Here is a 23,204-nt window from a genome sequence, read left to right on the forward strand (position 1 = left end):
ATTGCTATCTATAGAAGAAAGTTTACGTGAGTGTTAAGAAAACTCTTGCCATGTACAAAAAATGCCTGCATATGTCAATATGACAATAAATCATATTTTTATCGTTACTGCATCATGAATTTCCACCAGAAACCCATCATTTCTGATGTGTTACAAAGACAGACCAACATACACAAGCAGAACTAAACTGATGCAGCTAGATTTGTGGGAAAATCAACCGACAAATCCTCCCCTGTGCTGACTTGAACTCTCCTCTTCTATGAGAAGGGCAAGTAACTTTACCACCTTGCTAACCTATTAGCCTGTAAAAATGCTTAAAACATGACAATTCTTACACACATTGCTGGTCTAAAATGAAAAGACTGTATGGTAAATCAAGGCAGTAAAGACTACTGTTACAACAAATCTGCATCATCATAAGGAGCTTCTTAATGAGTTTATTCATTTTTGCAGGCCTGTACTAAAAATAAAAATGTGACTGTTTCTAGACTGAAGGCTATAAATTCTCCACAAGTGGGCGACATTAGCAGTCAACTAGATATGGATGCTTCATAAGAGATACGTTGCATTAGTGACACTGAGCATCCTTATTCAGCCTTACAGTGCAAAAATGTGATCGAAGTTCGGATGTAAGCAGCTGTTGGTATTTCATTATGTTTATTTTGTACAACAGTGACAGGTTGCTTTAAAGGTAGGTTCTGTTTCTAATAATAATAATAACAATCATAATAATATCGCTTTTTTGAAGAATAAATTAACTGTCTTAAAGAGATTTGTGTATGTGTAGAAAAAATGTTTTTTAAAAGCAGCAAAAAACTGGTCGGGCAGTTCTGAACCCTGTTAAATACACACTTAGATGTAAATTAGCCAAAAAATCGGTTTATATTTATAATACATCCTGTATCACCATCAGGAGTGTAACAATGCACTTTGACACTGTAATATCACAATGCAATAATGTAACAGTGAGTACTGTAGAAAACAGACATTCTATTAATTATAATATCTACACCAATCAGGCTTAACATTCTGACCACCTCCTTGTTTCTACGCTCATTGTCCCTTTTATCATCTCCACTATTTAATATGTGCTGGTACGAGTGGATCAGACACAGCAGTGCTACTGGAGCTTTTCAATACTGTGTACACTCACTGTCCACTCTATTAGACACTCCTACCTTGTTGGTCCACCTTGTAGATGTAAAGTCAGAGACGACAGCTCATCTGCTGCTGCACAGTTTGTGTTGGTCGTCCTCTAGTCCTTCATCAGTGGCCACAGGACGCTGCCCACAGGACACTGTTGGCTGGATATGTTTGGTTGGTGGACTATTCTCAGTCCAGCAGCGACACTGAGGTGTTTAAAAACTCCACCAGCACTGCTGTGTCTGATCCACTCAGACTAGTGCAACACACACTAACACACCACCACCACGTCAGTGTTACTGCAGTGCTGACAATGATCCACCACCTGCTCTGTGAGGGTCCATGGGGGTCCTGACCACTGAAGAACAGGGTAACAGAGTATCAGAGAAACAGATGGACTACAGTCTGTAACTGTAGAACTACAGAGAGCAGCTATACAGTAAGTGGAGCTGATAAGATGGACAGTGAGTGTAGAAACAAGGAACAAGGTCAGAATTTTATGCCTGATTGGTGTATAATCTAATACGACATAATTCTAGACAATTTTTCGTTATTAAAATTGTGCTCAAAATATCAAATTAACTTTTGTTTTGATGAAAACCTGCTGAACAGTTCATGTTAACAAAGGACTTTATTTGGCCCACTTTGCCACAGAGATCTTGTATCAAAGGACCTCTTTGGCCCCAACACACTCAGAAATATAGGCTGACAAAGAACAGAACCCCAAAACAAGGCCCATGCTCAGAGACAGGGAGCAGACATGGCCCACTGGCCCAAAGCACAAAAGCCCTCCAGCGTGATCATGCCGGCGAGACGAGGCGTCTACATGCTTCAGTTCCCGTCCAGTCCCTACCTATTGTTCTCAACTCACAATGACAGCATCAAAGCAACAGGGATAGCAGAGGAGAGAGCCTGACAATTCACCCTCCTCTTCATCCCACCCCCACGCACAAATGTCAGAATGTCACTTCATGCCGATATTTTGTGATTTCAAAGGAGACAAATATAGCTGAACCTGCGATTCGGGCCCCGGGATCACCGGGGTGACCGTGAGGGAAGTTTAGGTATTAAAAATGGAAAGTCAATAAAGGAAGGCGTTCGGAGTGAAATACTGTCGTCATGATGGGCCAATCTGCACGAGCGGAGCTGCTTTCACCGAAGCTAAGAGCCGCAGATGTTCCTGCACGCTCGCTGGCTCTCCAACAAAGTGTGGCATTCGAGAAATGAGAACCAGCTGTTCCAAACTTTCTTATGATTTATGAAAATTAACATCTAAAGCACCTAGCTTTTTAGCTCTGTGTGCTCGCAGTTATCGCCGGTGAAAAGAAAAGCATGTTACTCAGTAACCAACCATTTCAGTTCATTTCCAGACTAAATAGTGTCAGATCAAAGCAGGAATCATTAACAGAAGATTACACAAAAGCCTTGAACACAAAGTCAAATATCAAATCTAGCAGTATTTTATTTCTGTCCACCTGCTGCCACTTTAACTCTTCCATCCTTCCAATCTTAAAGCCAACCAGTTGTGCAACAGGTGTGTCCTCCCAACAAAGTCTGCTCACAAAGACCTCGCATTGCTTTCTCAGGCAGGAGTTTCCAAAACTGGAGTTCAAACATTTGTTAAAAGATACAAAGAAAACTGGACTCCTAAAAACCACCTGCAGCCACAGAAACCAGATAATCAGATAAACAGCACTTAAAGCTTTCTTCTTTGAGACAGAGGGAAAAAATCAAGCTGCTTCAGATCTGAAAACATCCACAGCCCTCCTTCCACTGTGAGACGACAATGGAGCGCTATGGGTCTGAAAGGATGTGTAGTTGGTCAAGAAGCCCTCACTGAGGACAGCAGACTGGCACCAGAACTCCAAAACTGGACATCTGAGATGTGGAGCAACATTTAGGCCCAATCCCATTTCGTAGTTTTACCCCTTCCCCTTGTCTTCAAGTCTTATCTTGAGTTACAAGCAGTAATGGTTGAAATCTTCCTCTATGAAATGAGACCCTCAAATAAAAGAGCATCTCTTCATTATCAGCTACCAGCGCCGCTCTGTAGGCGACCCTGCCCGTCTGCAGTGACCGCAGAGGAGGGGAAAGTTCAGCTCCTCACTGCTGGGCTTTAGTTACATTTAGGGCATCATACACCTTCAAAGAGGGGGGCAATTATTTATTATCACCCACCACTAATTCGTCAGTGATACGAAGCTGAAGTTCTTCAGCTTCTTGTTCGAATTTTCCCATTCCACCTTAAATACAGCAGCAGTTACATTATGGAGCTTGAGGTGTTAGTACTACTGGACTATTTAAGGTGGAACGGGAAAGTTAGCTAGATAGCTACCAAGACCTTAGTGTACCATTAGTGCTTTTTTATGCTTGTTATTAAGAAAAGAACCATATTCCATTGAAAAGACATTAAACTAAGATAAAACAGTGGTTACTGAAATTTTTAACAGAGAAATTCTCACATTTGTGGGTTTCTTTGGTCTCATGTGCAGCCATCTTGCTTTTTTGGTTTTTCTTTTTTTCTCATAACACTGAAAAACCTCCGTTTGGAGGGTCATGTAGTCCTAACACTTCAGCTTTCCCCTCTATCTCAACAAAAATCAGGACACCTTACCTCCTCAAAATGGAGGGGTAGGGCAAGGTGGTAAGTCGTAGACGTAAGGTGTGAAATGAGATTTGGCCTTAGTCTTAATTTGTAACTGGGATCTTCAATGGTGAGAAGCAGAAATAGCACTGAAGATAGACTGAACTTTGGAAAAATGTGGTAAGATATGCCTGCAGATTTCTGGAGAACTGAGTCTCTTGAAATGAATGAAAGCTGTAATAAACCACATTAAATAAGGACACAATACATTTCAGATGAGATTATATTTAGTTTTAGAGGCTTTGTGTAATTTACTATTAACTATGTTTTTTCTTGACTGAACTTTTACTTAATGACTGTTTTAACTGGAAAAGAAATGAAGATTAGTCTTCGATTTTTGCACAATATTGAGAGTATTATCCATTCGTATCTCACTGAAACAAGCAGGGAAATCGCAGGTAACACTTTATTTAGATGCTGTGTAGATACTTAATTTACTTTAAATTTACATTCAACTAAATATCTACTAATTCAACCACAACTCTCTTTAACTCTAAACCTGACATTAATCCTAACCCTAACTTTAACCTCAACCCAGATCCTAACCCCAACCCCACCACTGTTTGTAAAATGGGTCAACAGATCAACAGATAGTTTGGTAACAATTTGAACATCTATAGATAACCTATAGGGGACTATCCAAATAAAGTGAGACCAAATTCTGTGAAAAGTACAGATTCTGAACTTTTAATTCACATCACATTTGTATTTTGCTGCTGCCGGAACAAAACCTTGCATCTCGAAAATGTTAACTTTACAGCGGAAGGAAAAACATCATTTACTTTTAGTACAAGTCAAAGGAACCAGACTTTTTTCCAAGTAGTTTTAGATCATTTCTTTTGGTCCATTCATTGTGGAATTTACACACAATGTAAAGGGTGATAGGTCTTTTCCAATGATGTCAAAAACTGAAAAAAGATAAAAATATGGAGATGCAAGGTTTTCTTACGCCGGCAGCGACTTGTAAGTAAAAGAGAAGCTATTTTAGGAATATTTGACTTTATTGCTGTCTTGTTTTTGCCATTGTTTGACACTGAAACAAAGTCACCTGAAGTACAGAAGTGTCTGAACCTGTTGAATGTACACAGATTGGGAATGTCTAATGTTCCATATTTAAGCAGTTCCATATAAACCGTAAATCAAAACAACAATGCTAAATCTTAGGGTTATATGACAACAGCAAGCTTTTCACTTTATTTTAATTTTAATTTTAAAGAGCCCTTTGAGAAAAAAAGCAGACCCTGATAAAAGAGCATGGTTGTCTGGGCTTTGGCCCATTGTCTGTGAGCTTCTTCATTTTTCATTTAAAGCCTCATTGTTTGCTTTCCCCACACCAATCTACCTCGAGTGCTCCAAGTCGGCGCCATTGCTCAGCCTGACATTAACATCAGGTAGATTGGAGCGAGAGGATGTTTGGTGAGGGCTGCAAATATTGGCTTGCCGTGAAAGGCAGAGGCGCTCTCTGAAAAACGTGAGAGAAAAACTCCTACAAAGTGGGAGCTCTGCTTTCTGACCGCATTCCCAAAGGCAGCGTTTGGGCTGAACCAAGTGATTATCCCAGGTGTCCCACTGGCTAATCCATGGAGGAAAAAGGTGGACTTTTCACTTTTAAAGTAATTGGAGTTTCCGCTCATTAACACTGGCTTGGCCATACATGTGGGCAGCTTAACGTGTCTTGTTGAACACATCCTTAAGGCACCGGATCTCATCTCATGCTTATCTTAATCCCTGAGATTTTCTTTGGACACTGCTCGGAACTGCAGATTAAAGTTTCAGAGTATCTTCACGTCCATCTACAACTGAAAATGAAATAATTCTACATCATAATGTTATTTAACCATAACATTAGCACTACCTCCTGGTTTCTACACTCACGGTCCATTTTATCAGCTATACTGACCATATAAGTCCACTTTGTAGTTCTACAGTTATAGACTGTAGTCCATCTGTTTCTCTGATACTCTGTTACCCTGTTCTTCAGTGGTCAGGACCCCCATGGACCCTCACAGAGCAGGTACTATTTGGGTGGTGGATTATTTACAGAACTGCAGTAACACTGACCTGTTGGTGGTGTGTTAGTGTGTGATGTGCTGGTCTGAGTGGATCAGACACAGCAGTACTGCTGGAGCTTTTAAACACCTCAGCGACACTGCTGGACTTACAAGGTAGACCAATAAGGTAGGAGTGTCTACTAGAATGGACAGTGAGTGGACACAGTGTTGGAAAAACACCAGCGCTTGCTGCAACCGTTTAAATTCTAGTAGCTTGTAAACTTGAGTGTAGCGGCAGTTCATGTTCCAACTAGACTAGGGTTGAACTTCAGCTGGTGCAACTGCTGATCTCCTAAGTCTTGGCAAACTGCCTCAGAACAGACCCTCTTTACCTAACATCTGTTACTCAATGCTTAAATCGGCGAGCATCGCAGTCACAGCTGGGAGTTTCACCAAACTCTGCCGTCTTTCTCTCAAGGCCCATTTTAAACAACACTGACCTTTGGAGGTCCAGGGCTTTCTCCCTGTGGCTTGGCAGCTCCAGCCCATGGAAGCTGGGAGGGATTTCCCAGGATCTAATTAGCCTCAGGGGCCCCTACTGTGGATGCTGTACCTGCGCGGGCTCATGTCTTATTCAGCAGCCCGGCTGCTCAATTCCTCTCCAGCGCTCTCGCGGAGGTTCAAAGTTCAAATGTCAATCAAGCAGGGCAGCTCCACGCCAGCCCGCTGGGCTCTGGCTGATGTACTTGCCTTCTGTTGGCTGGATACGAAGTGCAAACTGAATGCTTATGATTCAGTACCGTTTGGTCTGTTTTTTCAGGGCCTTAAACGCTCAGAGATGATACAGCGGACAGAGACGCGGAGCAGACGGCACTAAAGAGAAGCCGAGCTCCGGCTCTGGACAGCTCCAGCACTTCACAGTCCCACACACCTGATTAAACTCGTCAGCTAATTATCAAGCCCTTCATGAGCCGCATGAGGGAGATCATTAAACCAAGCAGTAGCTGCAGGACTGGAGCCGGACTCCCCAGTCCAGGAAAGGAGAGTCGCTGATTTACAGCTTTGACAGTTATTGCTGGCACTTTGCTACACTGCTCAAATGAATTTACCTATTTAATTATTAAGTTCTGTTATGAGTTACAATTTACATTCTGGATCGACGGCTTAGTGTCTGCACTTCAGTAAAGAGTGCTACAAACGTCTGTATTTACTACCATAACTTTTATAGTAGTATCTCTTCTTCCATGTGTAAATATGAATCTATCATAAAATGAAAGTTTAGAATTCATACTCGCTGCAGAGTTTCTCAGCTTCTGGGAATAATTCATATAAAATGACACCGTGCTCTTGTTATCACCAGTGATAACTGTGACTTCTATATGTTAAGCTTAAAACAGAGACAACAGGCTGAGGGGAAGGCGGCTTCCTTCTGACAACCTCACTACAAGGTTATGACGTTAAAAAGAGCAAAGAACCACCCCCCCAAACACACACACACACAAACACACACACACACACACAAACACACACTGCCCCTAAAAAACGAAACAATCTTCTCTGGTCACTTTGAGTAAGTGGTAGAAACAAAGCTGGGACTCCACCCGCAGGCGTCCAATCAGGCTCTAAAACAGCCCTGTGAGGAGGAGGAGGAGGAGAGGGAGAGAGAGAGAGAAGGGAGAATGAGACAGAGAGAGAGGAGAATGAGACAGAGAGAGAGAGAGACAGAGAGAGAGAGAGAGAGAGAGAGAAAGGTGAATGAGGGAGGGAGGTAGAGAGAACAGAAAGAGAAGAAAGAGAAAGAACGAAGCAGGAGCACGATAAAGAGTGAGAAGAGAAAAAATAGGTGAGGGAGAGAGACAAACGAATGAGAGAGGATGGAGAGGGAGAGAGAAAGAGAGAGGGAGAAATAGATAAGTGATGGAGAGTGAGAGAGAGAGAGGGAGAGAGAGAGAGAGAGAGAGACAGAGAGAGAGTGAGAGAGAGCGTGAAGAGACAGAGAGAGAGAGAAAGGTGAATGAGGGAGGGAGGTAGAGAGAACAGAAAGAGAAGAGAGAGAAAGAATGAAACAGGAGCATGATAAAGAGTGAGAAGAGAAAAAATAGGTGAGGGAGAGAGACAAACGAATGAGAGAGGATGGAGAGGGAGAGAGAAAGAGAGAGGGAGAAATAGATAAGTGATGGAGAGTGAGAGAGAGAGAGAGGGAGAGAGAGAGAGGAGAATGAGACAGAGAGAGAGAGAGAGAGAGCGTGAAGAGAGAGAGAGAGAGAGAGAGAGAGAGAGAGAGAGAGAGAGAGAGAGAGAGAGAGAGAGAGAGAGAGAGAGAGAGAAAGGTGAATGAGGGAGGGAGGTAGACAGAATAGAATGAGAGAAGCGAGAGATAGAACGAAACAGGAGCACAATAAAGAGTGAGAAGAGAAAAAATAGGTGAGGGAGAGAGACAAACGAATGAGAGAGGATGGAGAGGGAGAGAGAAAGAGAGAGGGAGAAATAGATAAGTGATGGAGAGTGAGAGAGAGAGAGAGGGAGAGAGAGAGAGAGAGAGAGAGTAAAGCCTTTGAGTGGTCGCAGTGTGCTGTCCTCGCGGGGGGGAAGGGGGGAGGTGAAGAGGTAGGGAGGCGGGGGGTGACAGTGGGGGATTAATTGCGACACCACCCATACATTAACTTCATTACCTCACTCAGGAGCCAGATTGTGGCTTTGTACGCAACTTTTCAGAAGTAAGCCAGTTTGTCTGGGATTAAATGTCAGGCTAATGGCTGTGCCTGGGGGAGCCTGATGATTTGTCTCTCCTGCCACCGGACCAGCATGAGGAGAAAAAAAATAAAATAAATAACTAAATAAAAAACAAATGGTTGCCCTCTCATCTATAATTAATCATTTTAATGGACCTGAAATCACCAACATCTTCACTTCCCTCTAAGTAACCAGCTTTAGATTACTTGGCTGAAACACTGACGCTCCGGAGCCAGAATAATGAACTGATACCCCTGGAATATATCATGGTTTTAACAAGGAGCCCAGATCAATAATGATAATAAGCCCTGCTTTTGCCTGCCCACAGGCTCATCTGATGCAATGCATTTGCATCAGAGTCTCATTGATTGGAAATCACAGGAGATGGAAAACATATCTGAGGTCTTTTACTACAGCTGATTAGCCTTGATTTGAGAACGTCGCACATCTATCTGATTCAAATGTCTCCTTAGCACCTGCCTCGCAATTAGAGCCAGAAGAAATGTGCCCTTTCAGATGTATTCCTCCTCTCTCGCTCGCAGGAGCGCCAGCTCCTCGGCTTTGTTACCGTGGCCTCTTGACCTCCTCACAAAGGCAAGCCAAAAAAGCAGAAATGGTTAAAGTGGTCGATAGAAGGCAGCGCACCAAGACTGACCTAGAACGGTCAGACGAGCAGGTCGTGACCTGATGGCAGCTTGGATGCCCTGACACTCGAAGCTTCCGTCATCAGCCAGTTCGGTCCGCTGGATCAGAAGGTGGTACTCCCCTTTACTGTGGTCCCCAATCACGTCATAGCGTGGATAGCCTGCAAAACAAGAAGCAACTTCTTAATAAGCCAAGCTTTAAAAATGTACAGAGGGAAAACAAAGGAGAAAAATCAATAATCTGAACTCAGAAATTTTGCTAAAATCTTATCAGGGAAAAAGAAAAAACATTTGCAGAACAAATGAATGAATGCCATTAGCAAATTATTACCATTATTTAATGCCACTGTAAATTCCAAGGCCATGAAAAAAAGCATTCTCTCTTATCCTGGACATTGTACCATCTGCTGATATACAGTCTGTTCGGGATACTCAATACTCAAAGATCCGATGTAGCATTCCGTCACTTGTGGGCAGCCCCCAACAAGAGGCAATGATTAAAAAGATCTGTACAGCCACTAACATGGCACTGATCAAACAGAGGTGCAACGCTATCCTTGACTTGGTCCTCAGAAAGCTCCAGTGAGGACAGGAGGATAATGCAATAAGAGACAAGAACATTACAGTTCAAACAGGTCAGCGTATAAGTGGAGCGGTCAACATCTAAGTCAAATGGCCAAAGATTAGGTGAAGTGGTTACACACAGGAACGTCTGCTCCGTTTCACAGAAGGACACAAAACAGTATGAATCTGCAGTGTGTAGTTTTACAGTCTGACTGTAATGATTGTGGAGTGATTTTAATCCAGTATGAATCTGCAGTGTGTAGTTTACAGTCTGACGGTAATAATTGTGGAGTGATTTTAATCCAGTATGAATCTGCAGTGTGTAGTTTTACAGTCTGACTGTAATAATTGTGGAGTGATTTTAATCCAGTATGAATCTGCAGTGTGTAGTTTTACAGTCTGACTGTAATAATTGTGGAGTATTTTAATCCAGTATGAATCTGCAGTGTGTAGTTTTACAGTCTGACTGTAATAATTGTGGAGTGATTTTAATCCAGTATGAATCTGCAGTGTGTAGTTTTACAGTCTGACTGTAATAATTGTGGAGAGATTTTAATCCAGTATGAATCTGCAGTGTGTAGTTTTACAGTCTGACTGTAATAATTGTGGAGAGATTTTAATCCAGTATGAATCTGCAGTGTGTAGTTTTACAGTCTGACTGTAATAATTGTGGAGTGATTTTAATCCAGTATGAATCTGCAGTGTGTAGTTTTACAGTCTGACTGTAATAATTGTGGAGCGATTTTAATCCAGTATGAATCTGCAGTGTGTAGTTTTACAGTCTGACTGTAATAATTGTGGAGAGATTTTAATCCAGTATGAATCTGCAGTGTGTAGTTTTACAGTCTGACTGTAATAATTGTGGAGTGATTTTAATCCAGTATGAATCTGCAGTGTGTAGTTTTACAGTCTGACTGTAATAATTGTGGAGAGATTTTAATCCAGTATGAATCTGCAGTGTGTAGTTTTACAGTCTGACTGTAATAATTGTGGAGAGATTTTAATCCAGTATGAATCTGCAGTGTGTAGTTTTACAGTCTGACTGTAATAATTGTGGAGTGATTTTAATCCAGTATGAATCTGCAGTGTGTAGTTTTACAGTCTGACTGTAATAATTGTGGAGCGATTTTAATCCAGTATGAATCTGCAGTGTGTAGTTTTACAGTCTGACTGTAATAATTGTGGAGAGATTTTAATCCAGTATGAATCTGCAGTGTGTGTAGTTTTACAGTCTGACTGTAATAATTGTGGAGTGATTTTAATCCAGTATGAATCTGCAGTGTGTGTAGTTTTACAGTCTGACTGTAATAATTGTGGAGAGATTTTAATCCAGTATGAATCTGCAGTGTGTAGTTTTACAGTCTGACTGTAATAATTGTGGAGTGATTTTAATCCAGTATGAATCTGCAGTGTGTAGTTTTACAGTCTGACTGTAATAATTGTGGAGCGATTTTAATCCAGTATGAATCTGCAGTGTGTGTAGTTTTACAGTCTGACTGTAATAATTGTGGAGTGATTTTAATCCAGTATGAATCTGCAGTGTGTGTAGTTTTACAGTCTGACGGTAATAATTGTGGAGTGATTTTAATCCAGTATGAATCTGCAGTGTGTGTAGTTTTACGGTCTGACTGTAATAATTGTGGAGTGATTTTAATCCAGTATGAATCTGCAGTGTGTATAGTTTTACAGTCTGTCTGTAATAATTGTGGAGAGATTTTAATCCAGTATGAATCTGCAGTGTGTAGTTTTACAGTCTGACTGTAATAATTGTGGAGAGATTTTAATCCAGTATGAATCTGCAGTGTGTAGTTTTACAGTCTGACAGTAATAATTGTGGAGTGATTTTAATCCAGTATGAATCTGCAGCGTGTAGTTTTACAGTCTGACTGTAATAATTGTGGAGTGATTTTAATCCAGTATGAATCTGCAGTGTGTAGTTTTACAGTCTGACTGTAATAATTGTGGAGAGATTTTAATCCAGTATGAATCTGCAGTGTGTAGTTTTACAGTCTGACAGTAATAATTGTGGAGTGATTTTAATCCAGTATGAATCTGCAGCGTGTAGTTTTACAGTCTGACTGTAATAATTGTGGAGTGATTTTAATCCAGTATGAATCTGCAGTGTGTGTAGTTTTACAGTCTGACTAATAATTGTGGAGTGATTTTAATCCAGTATGAATCTGCAGTGTGTGTAGTTTTACAGTCTGATTGTAATAATTGTGGAGTGATTTTAATCCAGTATGAATCTGCAGTGTGTAGTTTTACAGTCTGATTGTAATAATTGTGGAGTGATTTTAATCCAGTATGAATCTACAGCGTGTGTAGTTTTACGGTCTGACTGTAATAATTGTGGAGTGATTTTAATCCAGTATGAATCTGCAGCGTGTGTAGTTTTACAGTCTGACTGTAATAATTGTGGAGTATTTTAATCCAGTATGAATCTGCAGTGTGTGTAGTTTTATGGTCTGACTGTAATAATTGTGGAGTGATTTTAATCCAGTATGAATCTGCAGCGCGTGTAGTTTTACAGTCTGCCTGTAATAATTGTGGAGTGATTTTAATCCAGTATGAATCTGCAGTGTGTAGTTTTACAGTCTGACGGTAATAATTGTGGAGTGATTTTAATCCAGTATGAATCTGCAGTGTGTGTAGTTTTACAGTCTGACTGTAATAATTGTGGGGTGACACTCTGATACTCAGGGGAGGCCTTGCTTATATCAGCAAAGCATATATTTTTCAATAAACAATCAAATTTCTCAGTATCAACATTACATATTGTTTTCAATTAAATACAGGGTTCACATAATTTGCATATCCAAATCCAAATGCAGCATCCAAACTTCATTGGAAAGAGGTTTATAGTTCACTACAGGTGCTCTGCAGTAACATCACTCAGCCTCAGCTCAACGGGAATGGGTGGAGCAGCACTGCACTAAACTGTACTAAACTGTATGGACAAGGAAGTTGTGACATCACAACCATGATCAATTCAAAGCAGGCTGATTTTACAGCTTTGTTCCTATAACCAAACTGTACGGACAGATAAGTTCTGAAATAAAATCTCATTTCCACGATACAGGCACCTTTTAGACGGATGTGTTCTTTGCTGAGCACCTGTGGACGCCACAAAATAAGATGAGGGTGAATGCAAAATGACCGTGAAAGTCTGATTCATGCAAATTTGGTGGAAATACAGTTCTCACAAATCAGAGAGGGCACCTAACAAATACCGGCAGCTTCAGCATTATGCTGATAGTCTCATCCAGAACCCGCAGAGATTTATTTATTTATTTATTTTATCATTTTCAGCTCCCAGAGCTTCTATTATATTTTAATGTTCTGTTAAAAAAAAACACTTATATTACAGCTCCTGATGCAGAGAATCGTCTCAAAGAACCCATGATATATTCTTTTTAATATTCTTTACTGAACGGCTTAAAACAATGGCTGTCATTTACAAGCACGGATGTGCAATGGATCTGCTGGATTTAATGAGCGCTGCAAAAATGGCTTCGGGTTGACGTTAGACCAGCAGAGCCGCTGAGTGGGAGCAGGGACAATGATTTATTTCCACAAAGAGGAGTGTGGGCATCTCATTGGCACATCAATGGAGAGAAACAGGGATGAACCCTGGCTGAGTGAAGGCTGATCAAAGCAATAAATGAATGAATGAGGGGGCTAAAAGAAGAAGGGAAAAATAAAGTGGAATGCTCCGAGTGGTGCCGTGATCAATTCGGCCCACATCTGGGTTTTCAGGTGCTTTATGGGTAGGACTCACTGAAGCTTGAAAAACACAAGATTGCCAACTCTTTTAATGTGTTATTTAGTCGGTATGAGCTTTAATTTATGGTCTGAGATAAAAACTGTCATTTGAAAGAGCTCAGTTAGTCTGTGGCCTGAGATGCACTTGAGTGGAGTTTAGACAACAGAGCACAGATAAACACGTCTGAGGTAACCTAGGGCTTCCCAAACGCTTTCATGTAGAAGGCAGGAGGCAGTGTTTGCCCCCCTTTCGCTCAAAATGACTATTTCAATCAGTGATGCAATATATCGCTGCTGTCGGAAACAAAAAAATGTTCCGTTTTTATCATGATTTTAAAAATACCTGCTGACCTTCACGTTGTGTGTAAATTTCAAAATGAATGGACCAAAACAAATGACCCAGAATGACTTGGAAAAACGTCTGGTTCCATTGACTTACATTGAAAGTAGAGTAGTTTTGGTAACACTTTATTTGAAGGCTACCTACATAAGGGCTTCACGACGCATTCATAAGCACTGAATAATGTGTTTATGAAGCACTACTTGAACATTTATTAAGTGCTTATGTCAGTTCTCGCAACCTGACATAAGATGTTTTATGAAATAAATGACATTGTACTGACATAATAAGAATAAACGTTGAACATATTTACAGCACTAAACATTTAAAACCCTATACATAATTCCTCAATCATCTTATCCATGCCATGGAGGGAAGAGGGGGTGGTTTCCAGGCATCCTGATATTAATGCAATGTCGTCTTAAGAATGCTGACATAAATAGTTATGTATAGGGTTTTAAATGTTTAATGCTGTAAATATGTTCAACGTTTATTCATATTATGTCAGTACAATGTCATTTATTTCATAAAACATCTTATGCCAGGTTGCGAGAACTGACATAAGCACTTAATAAATGTTCAAATAGTGCTTCATAAACGCATTATTCAGCGCTTATGAATGCGTCATGAAGCCCTTATGTAAGTAGCCTTCAAATAAAGTGTTACCGTAGTTTTTTCCTTCTCCTGTGAAGCTGCCACTTTGGAGATACGGGGATTTTCTTCTGACAACAGCGATATCCTCATAAAAACTGAGGACTGTTCTGCACTTAGCAACACTGCGGAAAAATACGACCTAATGACAACATTATTAGTTTACTCGAAGGGTGTCTACATAACACATTCATAACATCTTACATAAACGCTCCATAACATGTTCATGGATGTTCAACGTTTACACAGCAAACATGTTTAACCTGCATTCACACCAGCAACGCCACGGCGCAGCAAAGCGGCTGGAGGTTTAACTTCATGAAAGTAAGGAGCGAAGAGGTGTGGCGATGACCAGTAGGAATGGAGCACTGAGCAGCGGAGTACGCGCTTTATGTCCACCACTGTGAAACGCTCCCTTTCCTGGCTCCTAGATATTTATTCCTACCACAGGTGGAATAAAGGTGGCGGTGCTTTCACTGCAAACAGACGGTAATCGCAAAGACCAAGTGCTGTTTTCTGACTGCACAGACACGGAGACCTATTAGTTTGGCGTCAGTGAAACCATGGCAACCAATGGCCCGCTCGAGTTCGAAAGGCCCCCAGTCAATGAGAGATCAGCAATTTGGGCGACGAGAGGCGAAAAGTTGCTGCCGGTGTAAACGCAGGGTTACATGACATTCATATGGACTACTAGGTCATTTTATTGAGACATTTCTCAAAAGAAAAGTTTTCATTTTTTATTATTTTCAGTGAAACGCCTCATTTCCGGACAGCCAAATAAAAATGACCTTGCTTTACCCCTTTGGTCGTTAAGTGCTTTATAAGTACACCTGTGGCATCGTTGCGTGAAGCTTTCATAAAAGAATATGAGCAGGTAATATTTACCTGAGTTCTCAATGAGCAAATGTGCTCGGAAAGGTTCAGGTTAATTACGGAACTCTGTCATTTTACAGCTTACAATAACAATGTTTTCGTAAATATTTACTACAGGATTTCATTGGATGTTGATTTAGGATGTGGGAGCTAATGTTCCTGTTTAATAGCTTATCACCTGGACATGTCATTTGTATTGAGGGTAAGGCAGAGTTTAGTAAGAATAAATGGGTTTCACTTTAATTATGTTCTTGTATTCATTAATAAAGACCTTTTAAATGTATTGCATCATTTTCTCACGCTTTAAAGCTCATTTTTCAACCTAAAATCTATCAAAATACAAAAAACAATATTAAAAGCTGATAAATGCTCGTCAGCTCATTTGACTTGACGTTTACAGTATAAACGTAGTATTTATGTTTTTGTAAAAGGCTTATATTGTTCTAGCTCACACTTTGAACAGGTTATTAATAGTTGTTAATAAAGATATTAATGGAAACTAAATATTAAAGGAAAGCAGGTCTTTCAGTATTCAGTATTACAGCTTTTACAGCCTACAGTATTTACTTCATAAACAAGACCAACAAAAACACAAGCCTTTTAAACAGGACACGTCACCTTTATGTAAACAAGACATGTATCCAAGGACAATAAAACATTCCTCATAACAGGGCATGGAGATTAGAATCTGGATGAACGTTCAGGTGTAAAATGAATTATACAGTAAGAACAGATATATAACACATTTCATATAATGACGACTTTGCTTGTTGTCATTGCTCCGTTTTGTGTTTTCCAACATCCGAACAAATGCAAGATCTATTTCACTTATACTGCATTTCATAGAAGAACCCAAAAGCCAATCAGAATCAGGCCTTGAGAGTCCACGCATTAATGTGTCACATGGCCTAGTGGTATAGACTACTGTGTGTGAGCATTAAGAGTGCATGCAGTGTGTTAGTATAGGCATTCGTGGTCACCGCACCTCAAATTAAGCTGGTGCAGCTGCCTAAAAGTGCATGACGGAAGTTAAAAAGGAGTGAATAAACTGTGCTGCACTGCTGGAAATAAAGGTTCTGTGCAGGTACGTTTGTCCTTCATCAAGATACAAACCGTGTAAATGTTCCCTCAAAGATAAACAGTGGTTTTAAGGTCTGATTGTGAACCTTAAATACGTTTTTCCAGGTGAAAAGCTTGTATTTGTACCGTTTCATGACCTAATGTTAAAACAGAGTAATAATATAAGGCAAGACGGGGTGTGTGGAGCCAGTAGAGCTTAGAAAGTATGATTTCAGTGGATAATGGTTCAGTTATGTTCCTTGAGATGCACCCTTGAGGATCCCACCCGTGACAAGAGGGGCACTGCCCCAGTGACACTTGAGAGTGTAGGAGACAAAATCCAGACACACCAGCCTCACAATCAACGTCATTAGATCCTCACTCGCATGGAGTTTGTTCGGCTTTGAAAAAAAGAGCTGTTGCTCAAAAGACGGTGGAGGAAACCGGTAGCCGTTAAAGACAGCTCTTCAACTAACTTGTCTCACCATCTGCAAACTGACCATCACACAGAATATGAAGAATATGGGAGTCAGGCGTCCCCGACAGGCCTAAACCAGCCAAGGTACCACAGAAACACACACAGCAAACTTCAACAGAGAGCCTTACTAGGCTAAATGATGCAGTGAACGCATGGACACTCCAGACGTGATTTTGACTGGGACATGCAGGACATGCAGGACATTTCCGTAATGTTTAACATGTATGAGCACACCTGCAAGTCATTATTCATCAAACAGTTAATAGCTGATTTAGAGAAGACTAAGTTAATATACTTAAATCTGATTGGCTGAGCCACGCTCGAAAGCAATGTGAAATCCATGATATACGCGCACCTATGACCGCCTCACAGTGACTGAACTGCATGTTACTGCGCCACGGCACGAATAAATGCTTGTGCTTTTAATGGAATAATCTTTGACTCTCATGCTGCTCACATGGACCACTGAGTTTATTGATTATGTTAGAACTTCTTTTTAAACTGAGGGGCTGACATGTTGTTCTTAACTAAAGCCAGGCTGGTCAGCTAACAGGCTGAAAGAGCAAACAACCTAAAGCCCTCAATCATTCATATCACAGGCTTGAATTAAAGCATTTACAGTATAATTTCTTGTAAAACAACAGAATTGCAGTCTAAAAAATGTCACTTGAATGTCCGTGTTTCAGTCAGAAGTCGCGTCAAACCCAGGCTGTATCCCAAACGGCTCTGTACTCCCTAGTTTAGAAAGTCTGGCCTCTACAGCCAAACAGTGCATCGTCTATCGAGTGTGGACGTGTTTGAGACCCAAATGACTGTCTCTCAGCTGTAATTAGCGCCGCTGAGGTTTTCAGGATCCAGTAAATTCCCATATAGTGCACTACGTAGGGAGCAGGGAGCCGTCTGAGATTCAGCCCCAGCACAATAAGAGGGCGCCGCTGGTTTGGTGGTAATTTGTTCTGTTAGCATATCTTCACTGTTATACGACAAGTGAAAAAATTCCTGAAATGACCGCAATATACAGCGATGGGTGACTGACCGTTCAACTCATTCAGCTCTGAAGGAACATTTTTTGGTGGAATACTTCTTTATATGATAATAACAATATATGTATATAATAATAATGTATATAATGCATTTTAAATATATTAAAATATTCAATATTAAATAATTAAACATTTTCCAAAAACAATTTTGTATTTTATCACATTTTATGTTTCTTGCTGTTTCAAAAAAGCCATAAGCCAAGAAAGGCTGTGAGTTATTGGGATTTTATTACAGGGATAAGGAGCTTTAAAAACAGCATTCCCATGAAAAAAGCAGCCTCTCGTGGTTTATTGCTTTATTATAACACATTTCTAAGCTTGTTTACATATGATATGTTTCGGTGTAGCAGGGTTTTATTAATAGTTTGCTAATAGTTTAGCAACCACTAAGAAACAGATCTTAAAATAAAGTGTTCTTTAAATTTGCTCTGGTCGGGCTCCTGAGCGGCGCCACCGTCTAAGCGTTGGCCGTGTCATCAGGAGATCACGGGTTCGATCCCTGGTGATGCTACAGCCGTCTGTACCCGGCCTAAGCAGCAGATGGAATTGGAAATGACTAAATAGGGGAGAAAATCGGGTAAAAAATAATAATAATAATAATAATAATAATAATATGTTCTGGTCCATGTTGGGATTTAGCTGAGTAGTTCAGCAGAATTACTGCTTTCAGAATAACCATCCACTTAACGGTTCCTTAGGGAACCAAAAAGCGGCTCTTCAATAGCTTCGTTCCAAGGAAAGTTTTAGCACCTTCATTCCAATGCAAGAATGGAATGGAATATGTAATATATGTAAAATATGTAAATACAGAAGCGTGCTCAACACGTTTTCATTCTATTTACACTCTTTGAGTCTGACGTTTGTGTCAAGGTCAAAAAAAAGATTCAAAAAGGTAAAAGATGGGTTTTTTTTTTCGCAAAACAAGACAACAACTTCCCATCATATTCAAATCAGAATAAAATATCTCCTCTTGTAATGAATGAATAAACTTGTAATGAATTGAAAGTGTAGAATCCGCACTTTTCACAGACCGTCTCTGAATTACGCCATGCTTTTGTTATCATCAGCAACAGCTGCAGCTAGAAACAGTTGAAGTTGCTGCAGGACATTTCGTCCTGTGCTTTTCCACTGAATGCCTACAGTACGCACAGTGACAAAGTTACTTTCTAGCTCACTTCACTTTGCCTCTACCAAGATGAAGTGCTGTTTATCCCGTATCACAGGCGGCAAGAGCGCTCTCCAAGTCCTCGTCAGCTATCAAGCAGCTACCGATGTCTGCTTAAGCGTCAGACTTTTGTCTTTGGCCAGCTCCGGCCATTATACCGCAATCCAATGAAACCCCTGACTCCCTGGATACCTTCGCGGGCCAGAGTGAGACAGAATGAATGTAATGGGACAGCAGAGCCCTTAGAGGCTCAATTAAAGAGCTCTGTCCATGACTAAATGCTGCCTGAGGCTGGAGCTAAAAAAGACAAACTTCCAGGGAAACTAATGTACGAACTGACACTTATTCCATCATCAAGAGTGCACTTTAAATCAGCGCTCTTCCCCGCAGAACAACTGCTGCGCGAGTGCTGGTTTCCACGACTCGTATAAGAATCAATACAACTCTGTATGCACTGACTGATGACAACTGACTGCTTGATTAGATGAGCCATGGGATGGGGTGCATTGTAGTTAAAGTGGAGCCTCACCACTGTATTGTTTGATTGATAATAACTGCTTCGATTTCCATCACGCACACATATTAGTAATATGATTAGCTTATAAAGCATAAATAATTGGTGGCTTGTTACATATTACCGATCCTCCAGTCCAGTTTTTCACCCCGTCCACCACCAAGTCCAGTCCGAGCACTTCAACCCTATTAAACTGAGCACCATCATTATAAAAATCCATTTTTTTATTGAATGTGCTGTGATTTTCTCTAACCAAGCGCAAAACCTCATGCAGAGTACCGTTCGTATCAATTCAATCCCTTAACATCCCAGGCTTATTACATACCAGGGATTATTATTCAGTAGCTACAGGGACTTCAACGGAAACTGGTTGAGCAATTCTTAGGCTTTAGAAGTGTGTAATAAAACTTTGGGCCCACCAGTGGACCCTGGCCTTTCAAGGGGTCAACCAGAAAACAGCCATCAGACACCAAAGGTTAATGTTGAGTGAACTACACTGAATACCGATTTAATTAAAGATCTGTGTTTTCATAGGTGATACAGCCACATGGTATAAGTAAGACATGACAGGCAGCCAAGTAACACTACAGTAAATTAATTTCATGTTTAGTATGTGCCAAACGTGACGTTCTGGACTATGTTCTGTTTCTGGGATGTTGTTTATGACAGTTCTGTAGTCTGTTTAATATTGGTTGATTCTGATTGACCTTCCCGATGATTTGGCTACCAGTTACCTTAATTTTATGTTTATGTTTTTATAGTACACTCTGAAATTATTCACTTTTTTTGTGATATATTTATGCAAAATAGACGTTTTAAAGTTATATATCACTGTTTTGTATCTCCGAAATGGTAACTGTACAGGACAAGGAAGTAACATACTCTACTTTTAAGTTAAGTGATACTTTATTAATCACACAAACGGGGAAATTCCACCTCCGTATTTAACCCATGGGTGAAGTGAAACACCCATACACACTAGTGAGCACACACACACACACACACACACTAGGGGGCTGTGAGCACACTTGCCCAGAGCGGTGGGTGAGCAATTGGGGGTTAGGTGTCTTGCTCAAGGACACCTCAGTCATGGACTGTCGGTGCTGGGGATCGAACCGGCGACCTTCCGGTCACAGGGCTGGTTCCCTGACCTTATTCCAGCTTATTTTAGGCTGTTTCTTTTGGTCCATTCATTAAGAAATTTACACTCAATGTAAAGAGCGCAGGTATTTTCAAATTATGTCAAAAACAGAAAAACGACAAAAAAAAGAGATACAAGGTTTTGTTCCAACAATATACATTTATATATATATCAATAATATTTAATAGTAATCTTTCTGTGAGGAGAACTGATGAAAAATAATAAGAAAAAAATCATCCGGAGAGGCCATGAGGTAGCTCTAAATTTCTAGATTGTTATGTAACAAGTTAATTATCTATCACAAGATAACAAGACTATCTCGAAATAACGAATTACTTGACTTGTTATCTTGAGATAACAAAATTATAATCTTCAAATAACAAGTTACTTATCTTGTTATTTTGAGATAAGTTATCTTGAGACAACTAGTTAATTATGTTGTGATCAAAAAATAAAGTTGGTACAACACATTTGTTATCTTGTGCAAACAAGTTAATTATCTTGCTATCTCAAGACAGCAAAATTATTATCTTAAAATAATTCATTCCTTATCTTGTTATCTCAAGAAAACAATCCAGAAAATGATAGTTACAGCTCTCTGGCCTCTCTGGACTCTGGAGGAAACCAACAGCACTGCTAGAACTATGGGAAGCTCCCCACAGAAATTTGGGTTTCAGAAATATGAAAACTGACAAGCATACAAGTGAATAAAACTCTGTTTAATAAACCCGCTGGAGAAGAAAATTCTATCGGATGACATCAGAATTTTTCATTCTTGACTATTTGTATTGCGCACATAAATGACGGCACCAGTCCAGCTTTGTTTTGAACTGTTGTCCCTCACCTACACAGTTGTGTGCGCTAAGAAAGGATTCTCTCCAACCCTAAACGCACATCTAATTACAGACGTATATTTCTGAAGATCTAACACCCACTTAATCAAGGTTAATCATGAGCGTTCGGATGCTGGAGCCAGGCGTGCTGTGTTACAGTAGGAGCTGAACTGTGCATGAGGGCAGGTCTCCAGCAGCAGAGCTGGCACCTCTACGCTAAACGAAACTTTGCTTTAGGCAGTTTTCAGGAGCCTGTTTTAGTAAAACTGTGTCTTCTACACAGTCAAACGGAAGACTATTGTGGTAAAATGAGCTGAAAGTTCTGATTACATGATGAACAATTATGTTGGAGAATATTATACTTTTCTAGGCCGTGCACTTTGGAAAGGACTTCTAACGGTATTTGCAGAAGACGGCGAAATCTGCCTGGTAGACTTTATTATAGGACAAAGTTAGCAGAAGTATAGCAGGAGTGTTGAACAGACGGAGTGAGTAAAATCTCAATGCTGTTTCTGGTTAGAACCTTTAATTATATTAACACCAACGGCATTGCCAACAATGTCGTTAGTGATGAGGAGAATGGAAAAGAAGTGAAAATAAATCATCCTAATGTTGATTTAAACACCATTATTTTTGGATATAAACATGTAAGCAACTGCAGCTGGTTTTTCAGGTGATGTTTTCGACACTAGATAATCCACTTGAATAAAGAAGAAGCAAGTCAAACTAAAGTAGGAGTTCTCAAAACTAGCCTTTAAAAATGGTAAAAAGATACTGAGAAATGAGGCTCCTAACAACCACCGGGAAAACCCAGTAGACCTCAAAACCGCCCCATCAGATAAACAGCACTTAAAGCTTTCATCTCTGAGAGAGGAGAAGATCAAGCTGCTTCAGATCTGAAAACATCCACAGGAGTTTCTGTCCATCCTTCCACTGTGAGAAGACCACTCAGTGCTGTGGGTCTGGAAGGAGGTGTAGCTCATCAAGAAGAACCTCGTTGAGAAAAGGAGACGGACACGTCAAACAAAGAAGCTGAACGATGTAGTGAGTCCAGAGTCCAGACCTCGGCATCACTGAATGGGTTTGATTACTTCAGAAAATCAACCAGCTTCTAAGACTGAGCTGTGGAGGTGTGTCTGCAGATTCTCTGAGGAGCTGAAAGTGAGTCTCCTGAAAAGAATGGGAGCTGGAATAAAGGTAAAGAGTGACTCACTCAACGCTGATTAGCATGATATTGATGTTTTGACTGTAAATGAAATAGATGAAGGGCGCTCTGACTTTTGCACAGTACTGTCATACATAAAAATGAATGCTGAGTCAGTATAAAGTACTTAAAAAACAACATGTGACTTTAAAGGGGAATTCCAACCATTTCTGAGACGAAAAAAAGTCAAGTGAGTGGCTTTAGAGTGGTTTGATGTGAAATGCTCCAATCTAGAGAAGCTTGCTTACTCAGATTTCTTTCAGATTACAGTGGTGGTGATGGGAACCAGGGGTCACCATGTCTTCAACACAAATATAGACCTTTTATTTACTATCCAGAACCACCAGTGAACCTGCACAAGTCATCTGTAATGCCGATGACGGTGGAATATTGGGAAATCTGATAAAAATATGTTTTCTTTA

At 40.4% G+C, this 23,204-nt stretch overlaps 1 protein-coding gene across 3 annotated transcripts in view; it reads right to left on the reverse strand.

The window, feature by feature from the left end:
• The window catches only part of kirrel3a (kirre like nephrin family adhesion molecule 3a), a 311,368-nt gene that overhangs the window by 85,792 nt on the left and 202,372 nt on the right, over positions 1-23,204 (reverse strand). For all 3 annotated transcript variants that reach the window (XM_037546986.1, XM_037546985.1, XM_037546984.1), the window contains one exon: positions 9,167-9,316. In XM_037546986.1, coding sequence (XP_037402883.1) covers positions 9,167-9,316 — 150 coding nt within the window. The remainder of the gene's footprint in view (positions 1-9,166; positions 9,317-23,204) is intronic.

The sequence above is a fragment of the Pygocentrus nattereri genome, chromosome 18 (assembly GCF_015220715.1).
Source record: "Pygocentrus nattereri isolate fPygNat1 chromosome 18, fPygNat1.pri, whole genome shotgun sequence".
NCBI classification, from domain to species: Eukaryota; Metazoa; Chordata; class Actinopteri; order Characiformes; family Serrasalmidae; genus Pygocentrus; species Pygocentrus nattereri.